This window comes from Crocodylus siamensis, chromosome 5 (genome assembly GCF_052110815.1).
Source record: "Crocodylus siamensis isolate JL-2025a chromosome 5, ASM5211081v1, whole genome shotgun sequence".
NCBI classification, from domain to species: Eukaryota; Metazoa; Chordata; order Crocodylia; family Crocodylidae; genus Crocodylus; species Crocodylus siamensis.
In genome coordinates this window covers 77,386,528-77,401,842 of record NC_143399.1, presented here as the reverse complement: position 1 = coordinate 77,401,842, position 15,315 = coordinate 77,386,528, and the positions used below count along the sequence as shown (strand labels likewise).

The 15,315-nt window shown below is 39.3% G+C and overlaps 1 protein-coding gene across 3 annotated transcripts in view; it reads left to right on the top strand.

The window, feature by feature from the left end:
• Positions 1-14,287, top strand: part of TPPP (tubulin polymerization promoting protein) — a 113,169-nt gene extending 98,882 nt beyond the window's left edge. For 2 of the 3 annotated variants that reach the window (XM_090049241.1, XM_090049242.1), the window contains 2 exons: positions 1,616-1,806; positions 11,989-14,287. In XM_090049241.1, the coding sequence (XP_089905367.1) occupies positions 1,616-1,806; positions 11,989-12,025 (228 nt within the window). In that variant the 3' untranslated portion in view covers positions 12,026-14,287. Of the gene's footprint in view, positions 1-1,615; positions 3,729-11,988 lie in introns of those variants that run through there. The other variant, XM_090049243.1, reaches the window with a different exon arrangement.
• The last annotated feature ends 1,028 nt before the right edge of the window (positions 14,288-15,315 follow it).

Here is a 15,315-nt window from a genome sequence, read left to right as displayed (position 1 = left end):
AGGAGGAGGGAGGTGGGAATGCTTACAAGTTGGTTTACTTGCTATCTAAAAAACTATGCATGTGGGAGGCGGGTGAGACCCCCACTCTTCAGTTACAATTATATTGTATATCAAATGTCCTTAGTACAAAGCAGCCGAACATTTGGAAATGTTTTATGTATGCTGTATAACTGATGTTGGGAGCAGGTTGCTTTCAGCGGGGGGGGACTTTGTCAGGGAGTTTACTTCTGTCTATTTAAACTTGAGTGAAGTGATCTTTTGAGGCAAAGTGTAAGTAACCCTTCTTTACTCTTAGGTCTATTAAACTTTTAAAGGAAATAATAGGTATTTGAGTTGTGTCATCTTTTATGGATGGGTCGCTTGTCAGTTGTTTCTCTAGTGTTTTCCTTTTAAAAGCTGTTTATGCACCATGGCAGACTGGATAGGTCAGATGTTTTCTTCTGAAATGTTTTTGTTGAAAAAACTGCCTCTCCCCATAAGTACAAAATGCGCGACAAAGATCTTCCCCTTACTGTAAACTGTGGCATAAAAGACAAATGTTTATTATATACTTGCCTGCAAATGCAGATGACTAGAATCCACAGCTCAGGTGGTCTCTAAAATTACAGCCTAAACTCTCATTAACAATCCTTCAATATCCATTGGAGACAGATGAGCAAGTGTTATTGATCACCGAGGATCATGTACAGTGACCGGCATTACCAATGAGATCACATCGCCTCTATCCACCAATACAGTAGAAAAAGCATGTGGATAAGAGTGTGTGTGTAGAGTTTTTCTTCCTCTCTCATTACAGTGCCCTCTTTTCTGATTTCAGTTATAATTGAAAACCAGTTGTCAGAAAAGATGCTATCTCACCATTGCTTCCAGTCATAACAGAAAGGTCAAGATCCCAGATAACTTTGTAAAATGATTTCTCTCCCTTCCCCCTAGCTTCTGACTAAAATTTTCCTACTGCCCCAATGGAAGTAAAATTTTATTTATAATTCAGCTGACAGGAAAATGCAACATGATGTAAGGCGGGGGGTGCAGTTACAGCTTTTGGAAGAAGACCTGACCTAACTCTGTTTGCTGCAGGCCATCACTCTGTGTCGCACCAAGATAGCTTTCACGTGCTACCTGCTACAAGATAGCTCATGTTACAGGTCTGGAAATGAGATGCAATACCTTCAGCCTAGTTTCCTGAATGATACAGGCTGATTCAGAGTTGTGACCTAACTCCAGCAGAAGCAAACTGAAGAATTTGGGGTGAATTGCTGGCCTCATTGGCTTCAACGGGCATTTTGCAACCAATAATATTTGAGTCAGGTGCTTGATGTCCATTGATGCTGATGTAGGATCACAGCTGTCAAGCACCTTTGAAAATCAGAATACAAACATTTAACATAAATCCCCCCAATTTCTGCCTTAATGGCATGGATCATTTTATACTTAGCCAACAATGCCATTACATCCAGTGCCACAAAACTTGTACTTCTCATTCCCTTTGCCACTTCTAAAAGGTGTTCTTAACCTGAAGATAAGATATTTGTCATTATTACAAATGTCTTTATAAATGCTAAAAGTTGTTTCCTGTTCAGTGAAAAGTATTTTCTTATGTCTTTTCTTCCAATAGAAAGCTATTTCATCTCCAACTGTATCGCGCCTTACGGACACAACAAAATTCACGGGTTCCCACAAAGAGAGGTTTGATCCCAGCGGGAAAGGAAAAGGCAAAGCAGGACGAGAAGACCTCGTTGACGCTTCGGGCTATGTATCTGGGTATAAGCATGCAGGCACATATGATCATAAAGTACAAGGAAGCAAGTAAGCCTGGGTTAAAAACCTGAGAGAGAATATACCTGTAAGAATGATGTAGATGAATCCCACATGTTTCAGTTATCGTGAATGCTAAGACTATGTTGTCAAGACGTGTTTTCAGGAACTGGAACTGATTTCAACATCTGAGATATTTGCAGCACAGCACCACTTCATTACATTCCTCATGCTTACATTGGCAAAAAAAAAAAACCAAAACAAACCCTGTAAATAAAAGGTAACACAAAAGTTGTTGAGCTTTAGACAAGAAACCAAAAGCAAGGGCTGTTATTCCACACCTTGTCAATACTAGCAAAAGATCTGCAAACATTCCTAAATGTCCAGTTTGTTTTTGGGTGTAGAAGACAACCTCTTTCCAGGTAAGTGGGAAGGAGAGTCTTGTGATAGCAGCCTTTCTGAAGAGAATATCCAGATATTTATGCTTTTTGATTTGACTACTTATTTATTTGTAAAGGTGTCCTAAAAGGGACCTGGCACTGCCCTCAAAGACACAAATTCAGCATTGTACTAATGGGAAATAAATGGCTGGAATATACAAGGTGCTATCATGAAAATCAAATTCCTACACCATTTGTGAACAGCAAAAAAAGGACTTCTTTACTCCTGACTGAGACAATTTAGGCTCCAATTTATTTGTGTCAGCAGAAGGATGTGGAAGATACCAGCCCTCATTTCCCCATCCCTCAAAAAAATACCCATAGACAAACAAACTTCTTAGAGCCAATACTGTACTTCTTGCAAATTACCATGCATACCGGTAGCATGGTTCTGACTGACATACAGGACCTGGATGGAGGTAACATACTAATATGAGATGTAAAAAGACTAGGCATTACTAAGGAAGTCTTGATGGATATATTAATATTGTTTGCAATCTGGTTTTAGTTTTGCACTGCCTCTTGAGTGAAGTGCAGGGGGCATTAAATTGAGATACTTTGTAAATGAGAAATATGAACTAAATACCACTGAGGAGATTTTCATTAAGTTTGATGTATATTCTCATGATTCTCATGAACAGGCAGACACATGCCCAGGGACACGTACTCTCTTTAAGTCGGACCAGATTTAAGAAAGTCTGTGGTCACTCTGAAATACCCCAAAGATGCTTATCACATAGTCGTATAAGTGTAACCCACCCCTAAGGCTAGTTATGTGATTTGCTAGTATCCGTGTTTGAAGCAAAGAGGCTTGATTCTCCCTCCACTGACCCTGCCAGTGCCAAGCAGGAGTAATTCCACCAAAGGCAATGGATTTCCACGGCTATGAGAGGAGAGTGCAGTTCTCTGTCTGAAAAATTTTATAAACAGGCTGCTGAGTACCAACCCATCTAGGCCCAGTGTAATAAGTGGTGGTCCTTTGATTAAAAGTGGCTCCTTCTATGTCACTTAGTTTGCTGTTCTTTGTATCCTAAGCCATATTGGCTCTTGAAATTTCCATAGAACAGATCAAGCACTAGATTTCCTCAGACTGCTGATACAAAATGATAAAAAAAATCCAGTTAGGTTGGCTATTTAGAAATGTCAGGTTAAAGTTCTGCTTTGCTTTCTATGAAACAGAGTTCAGACATCGGCTTTAGTGTAGAATAAAGGTTAATCTACTATATTGCCTCTTTTTTTATCACGATCCCATGCAGGGTTCTACTGTGCCCTACATAAATAGCTTTCTTTAGTGAGTTATATGCACTAACCTCTTCTAACTCCTCATGCAGGGCAACACTCTGTACTTGGCATATGTCCAGAAACTGAACACTAGTTTTCAACCCTTCAACAGCCTGTTTTTTGTTTTCTGCTGACATTCAATGGAAGCTTTTCTTGTAACTTTGCCTCCCATGACCCTTTCAGCCAGTGCATTGTCGGGAAACCAAAACAACAATAATAAACACAGGGAAAGAACTTCCTCATGGGCTTGGAGATTCTGTGTTTTGCTTTTTGTTTGTGGTTTGTTTTGATTTTTAGTTTGGAGGAGAGGAGGAAGTTTGCCAAAGCTAACACGTGGTTTTTCACCATTGGGTTTTTTTCCTCTGGTGGCTCTGGTTACCTGATACAATTTTACACACACACCAGGCTGTCAGCCTGGAAAAATTTATGTTTGTGAAGAGATTTCCGAGTGCTTCAGAGCTTCACCCACATTTGCCAGATAATCCAATTCCTGAAAAAGGAAGAATTGTCCACTTGATATCTCCTACTGGCTTCCTGCCATCCCCTTTCAAAACTGGATAACAACTTTCAGCCATGTTCTGGTACATGGGATTGCTAAATTATACCAAAGAGCAGTGGAGGGCAGAAAAATGTAGGAAGTTCATTCCTACTCAAAATACAACATTGAAGCTGTACATCTGGGCAGTCTTTGAGGACATCTGTTTTATTACCACGAGCAGAAGGCTAATGAACCTCGAATTAGATTACGGGTACCATAGTACAGAAGCTGAATCTTCTTACCATTGACATGAGCACTTGGAGCCTGATGCAGTTAAGCAGGTTTGGGTCAGATCCAAAGCAGAGACAGCATCTTGCATGTCATTGAATCCTTGCAGCCTTACTAGCAAACTGCCAGTACCTTGTTCAGTACACCAGGCAATGCCAGCTCCCATGGGCTGAAGCATTAAAAGTGTTTTGATGGTGATGAAATACTAATGATCCCTGAGGTGTGTCAGTGCTCCGAAAGTTGTTGCCCTGCTCTGTGGCCATGCAGGTGATGTGGCAAAGCATTCAGGGAAGAGGTTGAAACTGGCTGCTGTGGGCAAGTGAAAGGCCACAGACAGAGAAGGGCCTGACTACAGAGAGGCTCTGTGTTGAGATTGGGTGCTAGTCTTACTTCCATGCACTGATGTTGAGAAGAGATGCTTAATGACTGCTTGTCTCCCAGATGTGGGTTTGATGGCATCAACCCAGGCATAGCCAGAGACATTGCCTGTTACTTCTGTTTTTAGAGGTCCTCTAAAAACAAAAATGTTCCCTGTCTGAACTATAGCTCTGAGAAATCAATGGGAATCTTTCCTCTGACTTCAGTGGGCTTTGGATCCAGAGATGACAACATTGTATCTTGAGGGATTTTCTTCTTAAAAAGCATAAATCCATTCTGCTTTCATTTTTTTTTTATTTTGGTTTTCTTCATTGGGTGTGTAGAAAGTTACTCTGAAATGAGAGTGAGGTAGGAAGATAAAAGCTGGAAAAATAGTTCATTGTGACTCTTTTTTGTTTGTTTGAGATTTGAGAACACAGGGGAGCAACAGCTCGAAAGCACCTGTTTCTTAGGAGTGGATTTAGCCTGGCTCTCACACTCATGGTCTCTGTGGAAAGGAGGTGGTGGATATCTCCTGGCCCCTGTATAGTTGCACATCTTGCCTGTGATGCAGGCTTTTTCCTTTTGGCATCTCAAAAGATGGGCAGAGAGGAGGGTCAGTGAACACGAGGCAGTAAGATGCACTCATCAAGAGATGTGTAGCGATAGGTGCTCTCACTGTCCACCAATCCCTCTAAGTTGCACCAGAATGGTAGGGACCTAACCCATTACAAGTTTTGTGCTTGCCATTCTTTTCCTTGTGCCTGAGCCCATTCCATTGCTCTATCAGTCTGATTTGACGCATATAATCTTGCCAGTGTCCCCCTCTCATGCTCTCTTTCACTGTCTCATGCACGCATGCACACCTCCCTCCCCACCATTGTCCTCATCAAGATCCTGCCTTCTTTATTGCATTGCTGTCAAATATAATTCAATCTTGCATCTTTTGAAGCTCCTAACACTGAGAAAAATGTGATGAGATGCATCAAATGCATTGGGCAGGCAGGGTTCGTTGAGTAGATGTGATATCTTTTATTAGACCAACTGAGTCCCCCTTCAAGCACAAAACTTGTGAGTACTCAGTTGGTTTAATAAAAGATATCCCATCTTCTCAAAGAACCTTGCCTGCCTGTGTCCTTAGACCAGCACAGCTACAACCAAAAACTCAGTTAAATGCATCAGGGCAGTCATCCAACCCGCACCGCCCCCCCTGCTTTTTTTTTAACAAATTGAAACAAGTTTATTTAAAAATAAATTTCTTAAACTACGGGTGTCAAAAAATGGACCATGGGCCAGATTGAATCCATGGATTGTGTTATTTGGCCTGTGCAGCTAGAAATTTGGTGGTGTGGGACAAGTGGCGGCTGCTATGGCTCTGGGCACCACAGCATTTAATGCTGCTGCTGCTTATTCTATCCCCAGATTTCTGGCCTTGTAGCCAGCCTGTGGATCAGCTCCATACTCCAGATCCAGCCCATGGGGATCCCTGTGCTACTTATCTGGCCTGTAGGCCTGGATGAGTGACGTCTCTGCCTTAAACAATAGGATTGAGTATGTTCTGTAGGACATCCAGCCATAGGGACTGGACTTCAGGCACAGTGTGTAAATTGAAGCATATGTGTAAATTGAAGCATATGTGTAAATACTTGCAGGACAAAGGCCCAAGATAAGATGCTGATTGAGACAAAATAATATAATTAATTTTCTTAAATCATGAATTGTCCTAAAATTCTGTTTTGATTCTGTCATTACTGCTGGTAAATCAAAACGTACAATGTGCTGTAATGTATATACAGTGTGGGTGTCTCACTACTTAGGACTTCTTTCCAGAAATCCCACTTCCATAGAATTCTAGTAAAGTTTTCTTCTTTTTTTTTCATGCCACATAAACTATTGTGACAGCATTACATATTGGCCATTAAAAAGGCCAGTTTTGTTTCAGGAGTTTTTCTGTGTGAACAATTTATATAACATTACTTTTACTCAGATATTTAAGAATCCAGACAAAGTAAATATTTTACACTGGGCAGGATAAGCCACTGTTTTTAACATTTGCACGATGATTTCCTAGCAACCCTTCAGTTTCAGTCAAAGATGTATGATTTATTTCTGGATGCGTGCGTGTCTGTGTGTGTGTGTGCGCGCATGTATACCTAACTCAAAAGACTATTCAAATATCAGAATGTATATTTTTCAGTAGTTTAAGGACTCCCCCTCCAAAGATATTTTTGATTAAAACATGAAAATATAAGTGTTCTGCTGACCCTTTTTGAAAAAGGAAAACCCACCCTCACAGCTTTCTGGAGTTATAGAAGACATAATCTAATATATATCTCCTTTTTAATTTTTTTAATAACATATGGCATTTCACAAATCAGGTTTAAGGAAGGGAGTAAAAAGGAATAATTCCTACTGGGTTGGTTTGCAGTGGTAGGTGTATCATACTGTCCCATATAGGCTTGCAAAGAAATATATTAACCCCCCACCAGAACTTAAACTTGTTATTTAGAAATCAGGTACTATTTTGAAGCTCTTAACTGTTATGAAATAAAGTGTGATTCTTTGTGCCTGGCTGTACCACAGTGTCATTGTTGTTAAGCATAACCCTGCATACGTAGCATACAGTGATGCCTATGTTTGTGTATAGGGGGCATTTGTCTGTCTTTTACCTATAAGCACAAAGAAGTGTGCTTTGCCTCCACTTGCCAAGAAACAATTCTGCCTGCAATAAGAGTATGTAACATGTAGGTTCTTTTTTGCACTAGCGTATTCTTTGAGCATGTGCCAAAATAATCATATCTTTTTGTTACGCTTTATTTGTAGTGCAAATATGTGCTTTACTTGGCTTGCCCTGTCAATTGCTCAATAGTAAATAATACTCTGTGTGTTTGCGTGTGTGTACATGCTATTGATATACCTAATATTTACCTGTAAGAGAACTGATTCAACATTTAAAGCTTATGCGGCAAATCATGACCTTGGCACAGAGCTGTGGCTTGGCGCTCTCCATTGTGTGAAAACAGAAATTCCTCTGAGCAGGTGCTGAGCTCCTGCACAGGTGTATAACCTCATCCTGGGTCTAGAGGAAAGCATATTTATCTCTGACCCTCAACTGACTGTAATTCAGGGATGATGCCCCAGAGGATTTCCTGCCTGGTGTTCCACTACAAGAGGAATAGAGTCTGTAGTGAGGGAGTTGGCAATAGCTTATTGGCATGGATGTGCTCGAGGTAACTTCTTAAAGCTATTTGGTGTATAGGCCCTTGTTCGTATTAGGGGCTTATTGAGCCTATGTGCTTTTGTATCTCTAATTTTTAATGGCACGAGGCCAGTACACATACTTTTCTCTACAGAAGGCTAGCCATCTCAGCATCAGTTAGATCAATGTAAAGCCAGTGTATGTGGAGGGCAAAGGCTTCATGTGTTCTTTTACGCCTAGGGCCCAATGAGATGGCCTATAATTCTTACCAAAGCACAATGGTAGAATCCAGTATATGAAACATAATGGCATAAATGATGAACTTGCACCAAATTGTTACTCATACTACTGTCCACATTTTTTAATGAGAATGTCTCAACTGGACACACCAATAAATCCTGTAGCTGGAGTGGGTAGTCATGTTACTACTTAGATACCCAGTTATTCATTTTATGCCCCCCAAGTGCCCACTTGGGCATGCAGATGTGTTTTGATAAGCATCAGCACTTGAAAACTTTGAGAGGTTATTTTCTACATTCTTTGTGAAACCTTTCTGACTATAAAACTAGTAAAGGGCCACACCTAAATGCCAATGGCAATTTTGAAAGACCTACAAACTGGTTTTGCAGCAGTCTCTGGGAGTTTGGATAGACTGGACAGAACTTCCAAACACCTAAAATCAGGGGCCATGGAAATTTTGCCTATTAGAAATGCTTGTGTTTGCAAAAACAGCCATTTTTCAGTATTGCTCCAAATACATTGCCCTAAAACCAAAGGGGAATTTCAAAGCCAGCTAAAAATGAAAGAATCTGTATAATCTCATAAAAGATTTGGAATGGTCTTGGATTTTGGATTGGTTCTTTTGTTCAAACCAGTTTCCATTTTCCTGGTTATGTGATTTAAGTGGAGTCTTGCTATAACAAAGCAGTTTGGTTAAAAATAAGTAGAATAATCGTGCCAGTGCATTTACTGGGTATTATTAAAAGCCAGTTTGAAATATTCTAAAGCCATTCTGAAATGGCTAATAGACTGTAACATCTTGTGACTATACATATATATTTGGGTAATTGTATTCAGGATCCTACGATTATCAAAAGAAAGTATTTCAATGTTAGGCTTATAAATTCGTATTTAAGTACTCAAATTATTGTCCCAATTTTGAAATGTATTGAGCAGCTGGCTTATTCAACTAAAATCAGTCAGCTGATGAATTATTTTTTATATGTTTGTATACAGCATCTCTTAAGCTCTTTAATTACTGTAAAGTATATGGCATTTGAAGGAAGCAGTTTTCATTGTACTTTTAATCTTCTAAAAAATGTATAGTGAAAAGTTTTAAAGCTATTCACCAGTGGCTACTCACCAGTGGTGAACTGAGCCAGTGGCCTTCAGTTATGATGTATATTCAAGATTTAGTTGCCTTTTACAGTATTTAGCAAATGCCACAGAACTTGAATAAAGTTTCATTCATGTTAATTAAAAATTCAGCTTTGAAAAAATATATTTATGGGCCTCCCATAACTCTCCATTTTAATTAGGAGTGGCTCTATGGAGGGTACAAAAGAAAAAAGAATAAAGGAAGAATCTCTCCCTACATGATGGTGCATTATTTTAGGTTCCAGTTTACATTAGTTGAGTTTGTGTTTGAACTTGCTCAAGTGCTATTTTAAATAAAGCAAGTTAAAAAATGTGAAATAGTTCAGCTTGGGCTCTGCTAAATATAGCTGGTGTTAATTCAGATGTTAATTACAGCTTTTTATTTTTCTGTGGTAAATTATTCCTATGCTAGATATATACACATTTTTAAAGTAGTTAAACTACAAAGTTAGAGCTCCTGTAAAAGAACCTGAACTTGTTGACAAAACTATTTCTGCTAGCAATGTATTACATGAGATGACAAAGTAAAAGACAAGTGCAAAAATTACAATATGTAACATGAGAACACGTGTTTTATCTCTGGTGGGCTCAGAATAAGTTAGCTTCAGTAGACAGCTACAGCAGACCGTATTTTCCCCATAATGTTGATTGTATAAATAAGTTGGTTTGTCTTTTAATGCTGCATATTAGAGGGATATAGTTAATGTTGGGTAAATGGGTCGAGGTGTATCTTTGCCAAGATTTAAATTTTAATAGTGTCAAAAAATTAAGTATCAAAGCAAAAATTATATATATTTATACAGAAGAATATTTTTTGAATTCAGTTTCAGGGTTTTTTCAGCTGTGAACATTTATTTATCCATATTATGCTTTGCTCTTTCACTACACTTTTTATTTGTATCATCTTGTTCCTGAATATACAGTTGATTTGGCTTATATTTTGTCTCATATTTACACATGTGGAGAAGTGCTTGCTGTCAGGACGTGCCCACTTAACGTAGCAAGTGTAGAAGAACTGCTTGACTTTGTGATTACTGCTGTAGGTACTCAATGTCAGAGCCTTGTTTGTGATGTGGAGATGGGTCTCGTTCTAGTCTTCCTTGGGGCACTGTGTAGCATGATAAATGGCTTAAATAAATCTTACCATTTCTTGATCCTGCTCGGTTATGTCCTTCATCTTGGTCCAGAAAACCAGGAAGCTGCTGTGAGCATATAATTCTTTTATACTTAGTGTTTGTTTAGTGTTGGAAACACTGCAAACGTTAACATTCATCTGTATTGGCATACTGCATTCACTGTGAAATTTTCAATGTGGTAAAAAAAACAACCCTAAAAGATCATTTAACCTTACAAGTTTACTTCTTTCTTACTAATTTATCACATTTATATATATATGTATATTTTTGCATTATTGCAAATGAACAACTTGAGCATGGTGTTTCTTAATTTTGACTGTAGTGACCAGACACAGCAGTAGCAGAGTTGTTTAACCTCTTGAGGAAGGGAATCAGGCATTATTCATTGTAAAATGCACTGATTGACATCCTGGCCCAAATGAAAATCAATGGAAAAGTTCTCATTTGCTTCAGTAACATGGGGATGGCTTCAAGAACAACCCACCAGGGCTAAGAGAGGTTAATCCACTTAATAACTGTAAGAAAGGTAATGGGGGAGCACAACAGTGATTATGTTCCCAGATCTTAATTTCTTTTAATTTACTACTATTCACTCTTTTAAATAAATAAAAGAAACTTGAAAGGGGATTGTATACTACTAGTTTCTACTAGGTCTTTTCAGGAAAAGGAAACACACACACACACACACACACACACACACACACACACACACACACACACACACACACACACACACACACACACACACACACACACACACACACACACACACACACACACACACACACACACACACAGCTTTGCTATCCGGCATGAGTGGGGTAAGGAGGGTGCCGGTTATCTAAAAATGTAGGTTATTGGAATTAATGTGGCGGCAGCACGGGGTGGTGGATGGCGGCGGCCATGTGCAAACTCCTCCCCCTTATCCCCCTGCACCTGTGCGGCTCGCGGAGGGCAGCCAGTACCCGCACCCCTCTGGCCCTGCTAAAGAAATACTTTATGCACATGCTGGATAATAGAGTATTCCAGTTAGTAAAATGCCGATTAACACAGCTTTTACTGTATGTATGTATATATGTGTGTATGTGTGTGTGTGTACTATATATATATATATATAAAATACATATAGACACACGCAATATATTTTTACACTGTTTATTAATGCTAGAAAGTATTAAATGTATCACTTTATCAGTGTGAATGTTAAAGTAATGACAATGTTATGGATGTTTAAACCTTTTTAAATTGTCTTGATAATTTCTAAAGTTATATTAACCGTGGGCAAGCTACTTTTGTCCAGTAAACAAAGTTATTCTTGATATTTAGGAAGAAAAGTTCAAGTATGACAGTTGTCTGATTAGCGCTGTTAAAGCTTGGCTTGAAAACTCTTAGTCAAATCCATATTGCAAACACCATTGTTTCTTAAGGGCATAGCTTCTCATAATGTATGTTACTGCTGTTGAATGTATCAAATTGTATCTTAAGTTGGTAAAGTGATCAATAAACATGTTAATACCTAAATCTCCTGGTTTCTTAAACTATATTATACTTGCCCTTGAGTTAAACTTTCTATTGCTAGGAATTATTTTGCAGTTTAGATGTTAATAATAATGTCAATCAAGACATTTCCTTTCAGGCAGTTTCCCTATTTAAGAGGTAATTCTATTTACCTAACAGGAGTGATGCCAGGATTAAGAGCCAACCTGTCTTATGACACCAGGACTTCTTCATGAACACTTCAGAATTGTGGGAACAGGAAAATGAACCTCAGAGAAAATACAAGTTTCCATTCGGATACTGGCATTACATACGCTGCTCCTTGATATCTGAAGAATGAGCTGTTGCCCTCTTATTGACTGGAAGTGGGATCAAAATAAATGCTTTGATCACAGGAAGAGTATTTACTAGAAAAGGGTTTTATAATACTAAATGTAATCCATTTTGAAGAAGCAAACATGCTTTTGCCTGATGGAGGGAATAGGCTTTGGAGAAACTGCTGATCCTGCCTGTGCTGAATGGTACATTTCTGATGGGGCCTTGCCCTTGAAGAATTCTGATCACTTAATGTTGCAACAGCATTTAGTGAGTTAATTTAAACAAAGGGAGCAGACTGCACTCAATAATCTACTCAGAGGGCAGAGCTACACATGCGTAGCCTATTCTACTGCACATTAAAGCAGCATGTAAAAAATCATTCTAATACACTAATGCACAGTAGAATTAGGCTACTGTGCATTAAGCGTCACTAAAAAAGCATGTGCTTGTGCTACTGCGTATCAGTGCAGCCTAATGTGTATTTATTTAGCACCTCAGCATGGAGGTACTAAATTTTAATGTGCATTAGTAAAACTGCATTAATGCACATGTAGACACAGCTAGTCTCCTTATTTACAAATATCCATATTTCTCAGCTTCCTGCTAATATTTTTTCAGTGTATGGTAAGTAGTGATAGAATGAAATTATTTCCTCAGAACTTATAACATTTGTATTATATGCTAATATCAATACCATCACAATAGCATAATGTTGTGCCTGTTTTAGAGTTGTGGATGCGCTTTACTGGAAGTTGTACATGAGCTGTCTTTCACCACAAATACTAGCATCAAATGGCGATTGGATATGCCAAAAAAGCAATTAGTGCAGTTTTTGAAGCAGTCTACTTCATAAACCCATCTTTGGAAATGCCTTAGGCCAGGGATGGCAACCTACAGTGCCACTGGATCTGGCCTGTGCAGCTGGCAGGTTTCTGCGGTGGTCTGGAGACGGGGGTTTGCCTGAGCCATGGCCAGGGGACAGAGAGCTTTCTTTGTGTCACAGTGGAAAGAAGAAGTGGAGGAAATTGTAGTGGTGGCTGGATCCTAGTGCTCTGGGTCTATATGCCAAATTCCAGTTTCTAGTTGCATTGGACATTGGTTGCTCCAGGCTGGCCACACAATATCCTTGCTACTCTGTGGTTGGATGGAAGGACAGAAAGAGAATGACGGAGCAGAGCTAGCTTCAAGTGTGCAGGAGCGAGCTCTCAACTCAAACTCCCTAGCAACAGACCTAAATTGGTATAAGGTTGAGAACCCAGCTCCCTATCTAGCCTTCAATCTGTCACTTAACCAGATTCCCATTTAGTTCAACTGGATTTTTGCCTTTGTAAACCTTGCAAGATCTCCACTAGGCCACTGGGGCATAGCAAAAGACTGCTTAGTCCTGTCCTGAAACATGTTCATCAGAATATGATTTGCTGAAGTCTGAAGTTCCAAAAAACCAAAGTCCCTTTGGAAACCAAAGCCATTCAGATAGCTGGACTTGTTTGGCTAAGTGAAACTGCAGGATCTTGTGAGAATTAACCATAGTTTCTCACATACAGTATGTCTTAAAATATAATATACATCGTAGTTTTGAAAGCAAGATCTTTCCTCAGCTAGGGATCCAAACATGCTCTTTGTTTTGGTCCTTGTGGATCACTGCAGATTTTACTTTTGGTTTCACCCATATGTGGCAGAACCTGCTCTTACCATGTACCGCAGGCTCCAGTTCCCAGCAGCTGGTTTCTGGTGGAAAGATGTGTGTTGTATGCGAGAAAATATGATATACATGAGGCACAATGGAAAGCCGTGCCAAACTTAACAATACAGGTATTAGGTATAGTAAAGCTTAAAAAAGAGCAGCTTGTTATGCAGTACCAACACTTCCAGGCTAATGAAACAATATTGCCATTTGGATAATTGAGGATGTGCAATATTTTTAGTGGTTGTTATAGCTGTGCTATAGCAATGTCTCAAACTCACCAAAGCACTTTAATTTAACACATGAGCTTAAGACCCATTGAGCTGGACGACGTGTGTAAATGCTTTTGTTGAATCATGACTTGCCTGTGAGATTAAAGTACTTTTGATGGCAGTCCCACCAAAATGTGTGATAGATGCAGAACTGAATTCCCTTTCATTCCTGTATTCCTCCCCCTCACCCCATATTTAAAGCGTATCACAAGACAGAAAAACAAGATTTATTAAAATCTCACAAAACTTTCCACCTTCCTGTCTGCTCATTTGTTTTTACTTGTGCAAGATTCGGATTTATAAACTTTGCCAACCTCCCATCTCCCTAAAACTCCAGAGGCTACAATGTTGTTTAAACAGAGTTAAATGAATGCAAAAATATGCATTCCCCAAAAATATTCATTCCCACATGTATCATTCCTCAGTCTTTATTATCCTGCATGCATTAATCAGTGCAACCTGCCACTGCAGCTGTTGTTCCACAAACCACATTTGTGTCCATGGTTTCAAAATCATGAACACATATGTGGAGGCTGGACTGACTCCCCTGAGAAAAGCAGGCCCTTTGCCTTGGGCCTGAACTTTGCTCATTGTACAGTCTTTAGATTACCTCACACTGTGTGTACGTGTGTGGAACAATCAAAGATAATTTACCAGGCTGCATATTAAAGAACTAAAAGGCTGAGATCTTCCAAGTCATATGTCGGAGTAGAAGGGCCCAAAACCCAGGCAATTTCCAATGAGACTTAGGAACCAAGTCCTTTAGACCCATTGGAAATTCCAATGTAAAACCCACATCGAAACTGCCATTATGTAGAGTTGAATAAGCCTGCATAGAAACAAGTATCTTGCTCCAATTTTGTTTTGTCGTGACTTTATTGTCTTCCAGCCTGCTGGAGAGCTACTGGGTAAGTGGCTCCACCTTTGAGGAACTCAAGTCTTGATTCTTGAGGCTGAGGTATGAATCCACTCCCCCCACTTTCTTGCAGTTAAAAATCTCCAGGAGTTAAATATACATATATGGAAAAGAGGAAAAAAGGAAAACCAGAACCATCTGTCTAAAAGGGCAGGAGAATAGAATCTAGCCTAAGGAGAAAAGCAGACTATGCCAAGCAGAATTAGGCAGAAGGTAGGGCAGGGTGGCACTTTGGAGACTAACTGGTTCACAAACTTTTGTGGGTAATGACTTATTTCATTAGATGCTAACAAAGCTGGTCATACACTGGAAACTTA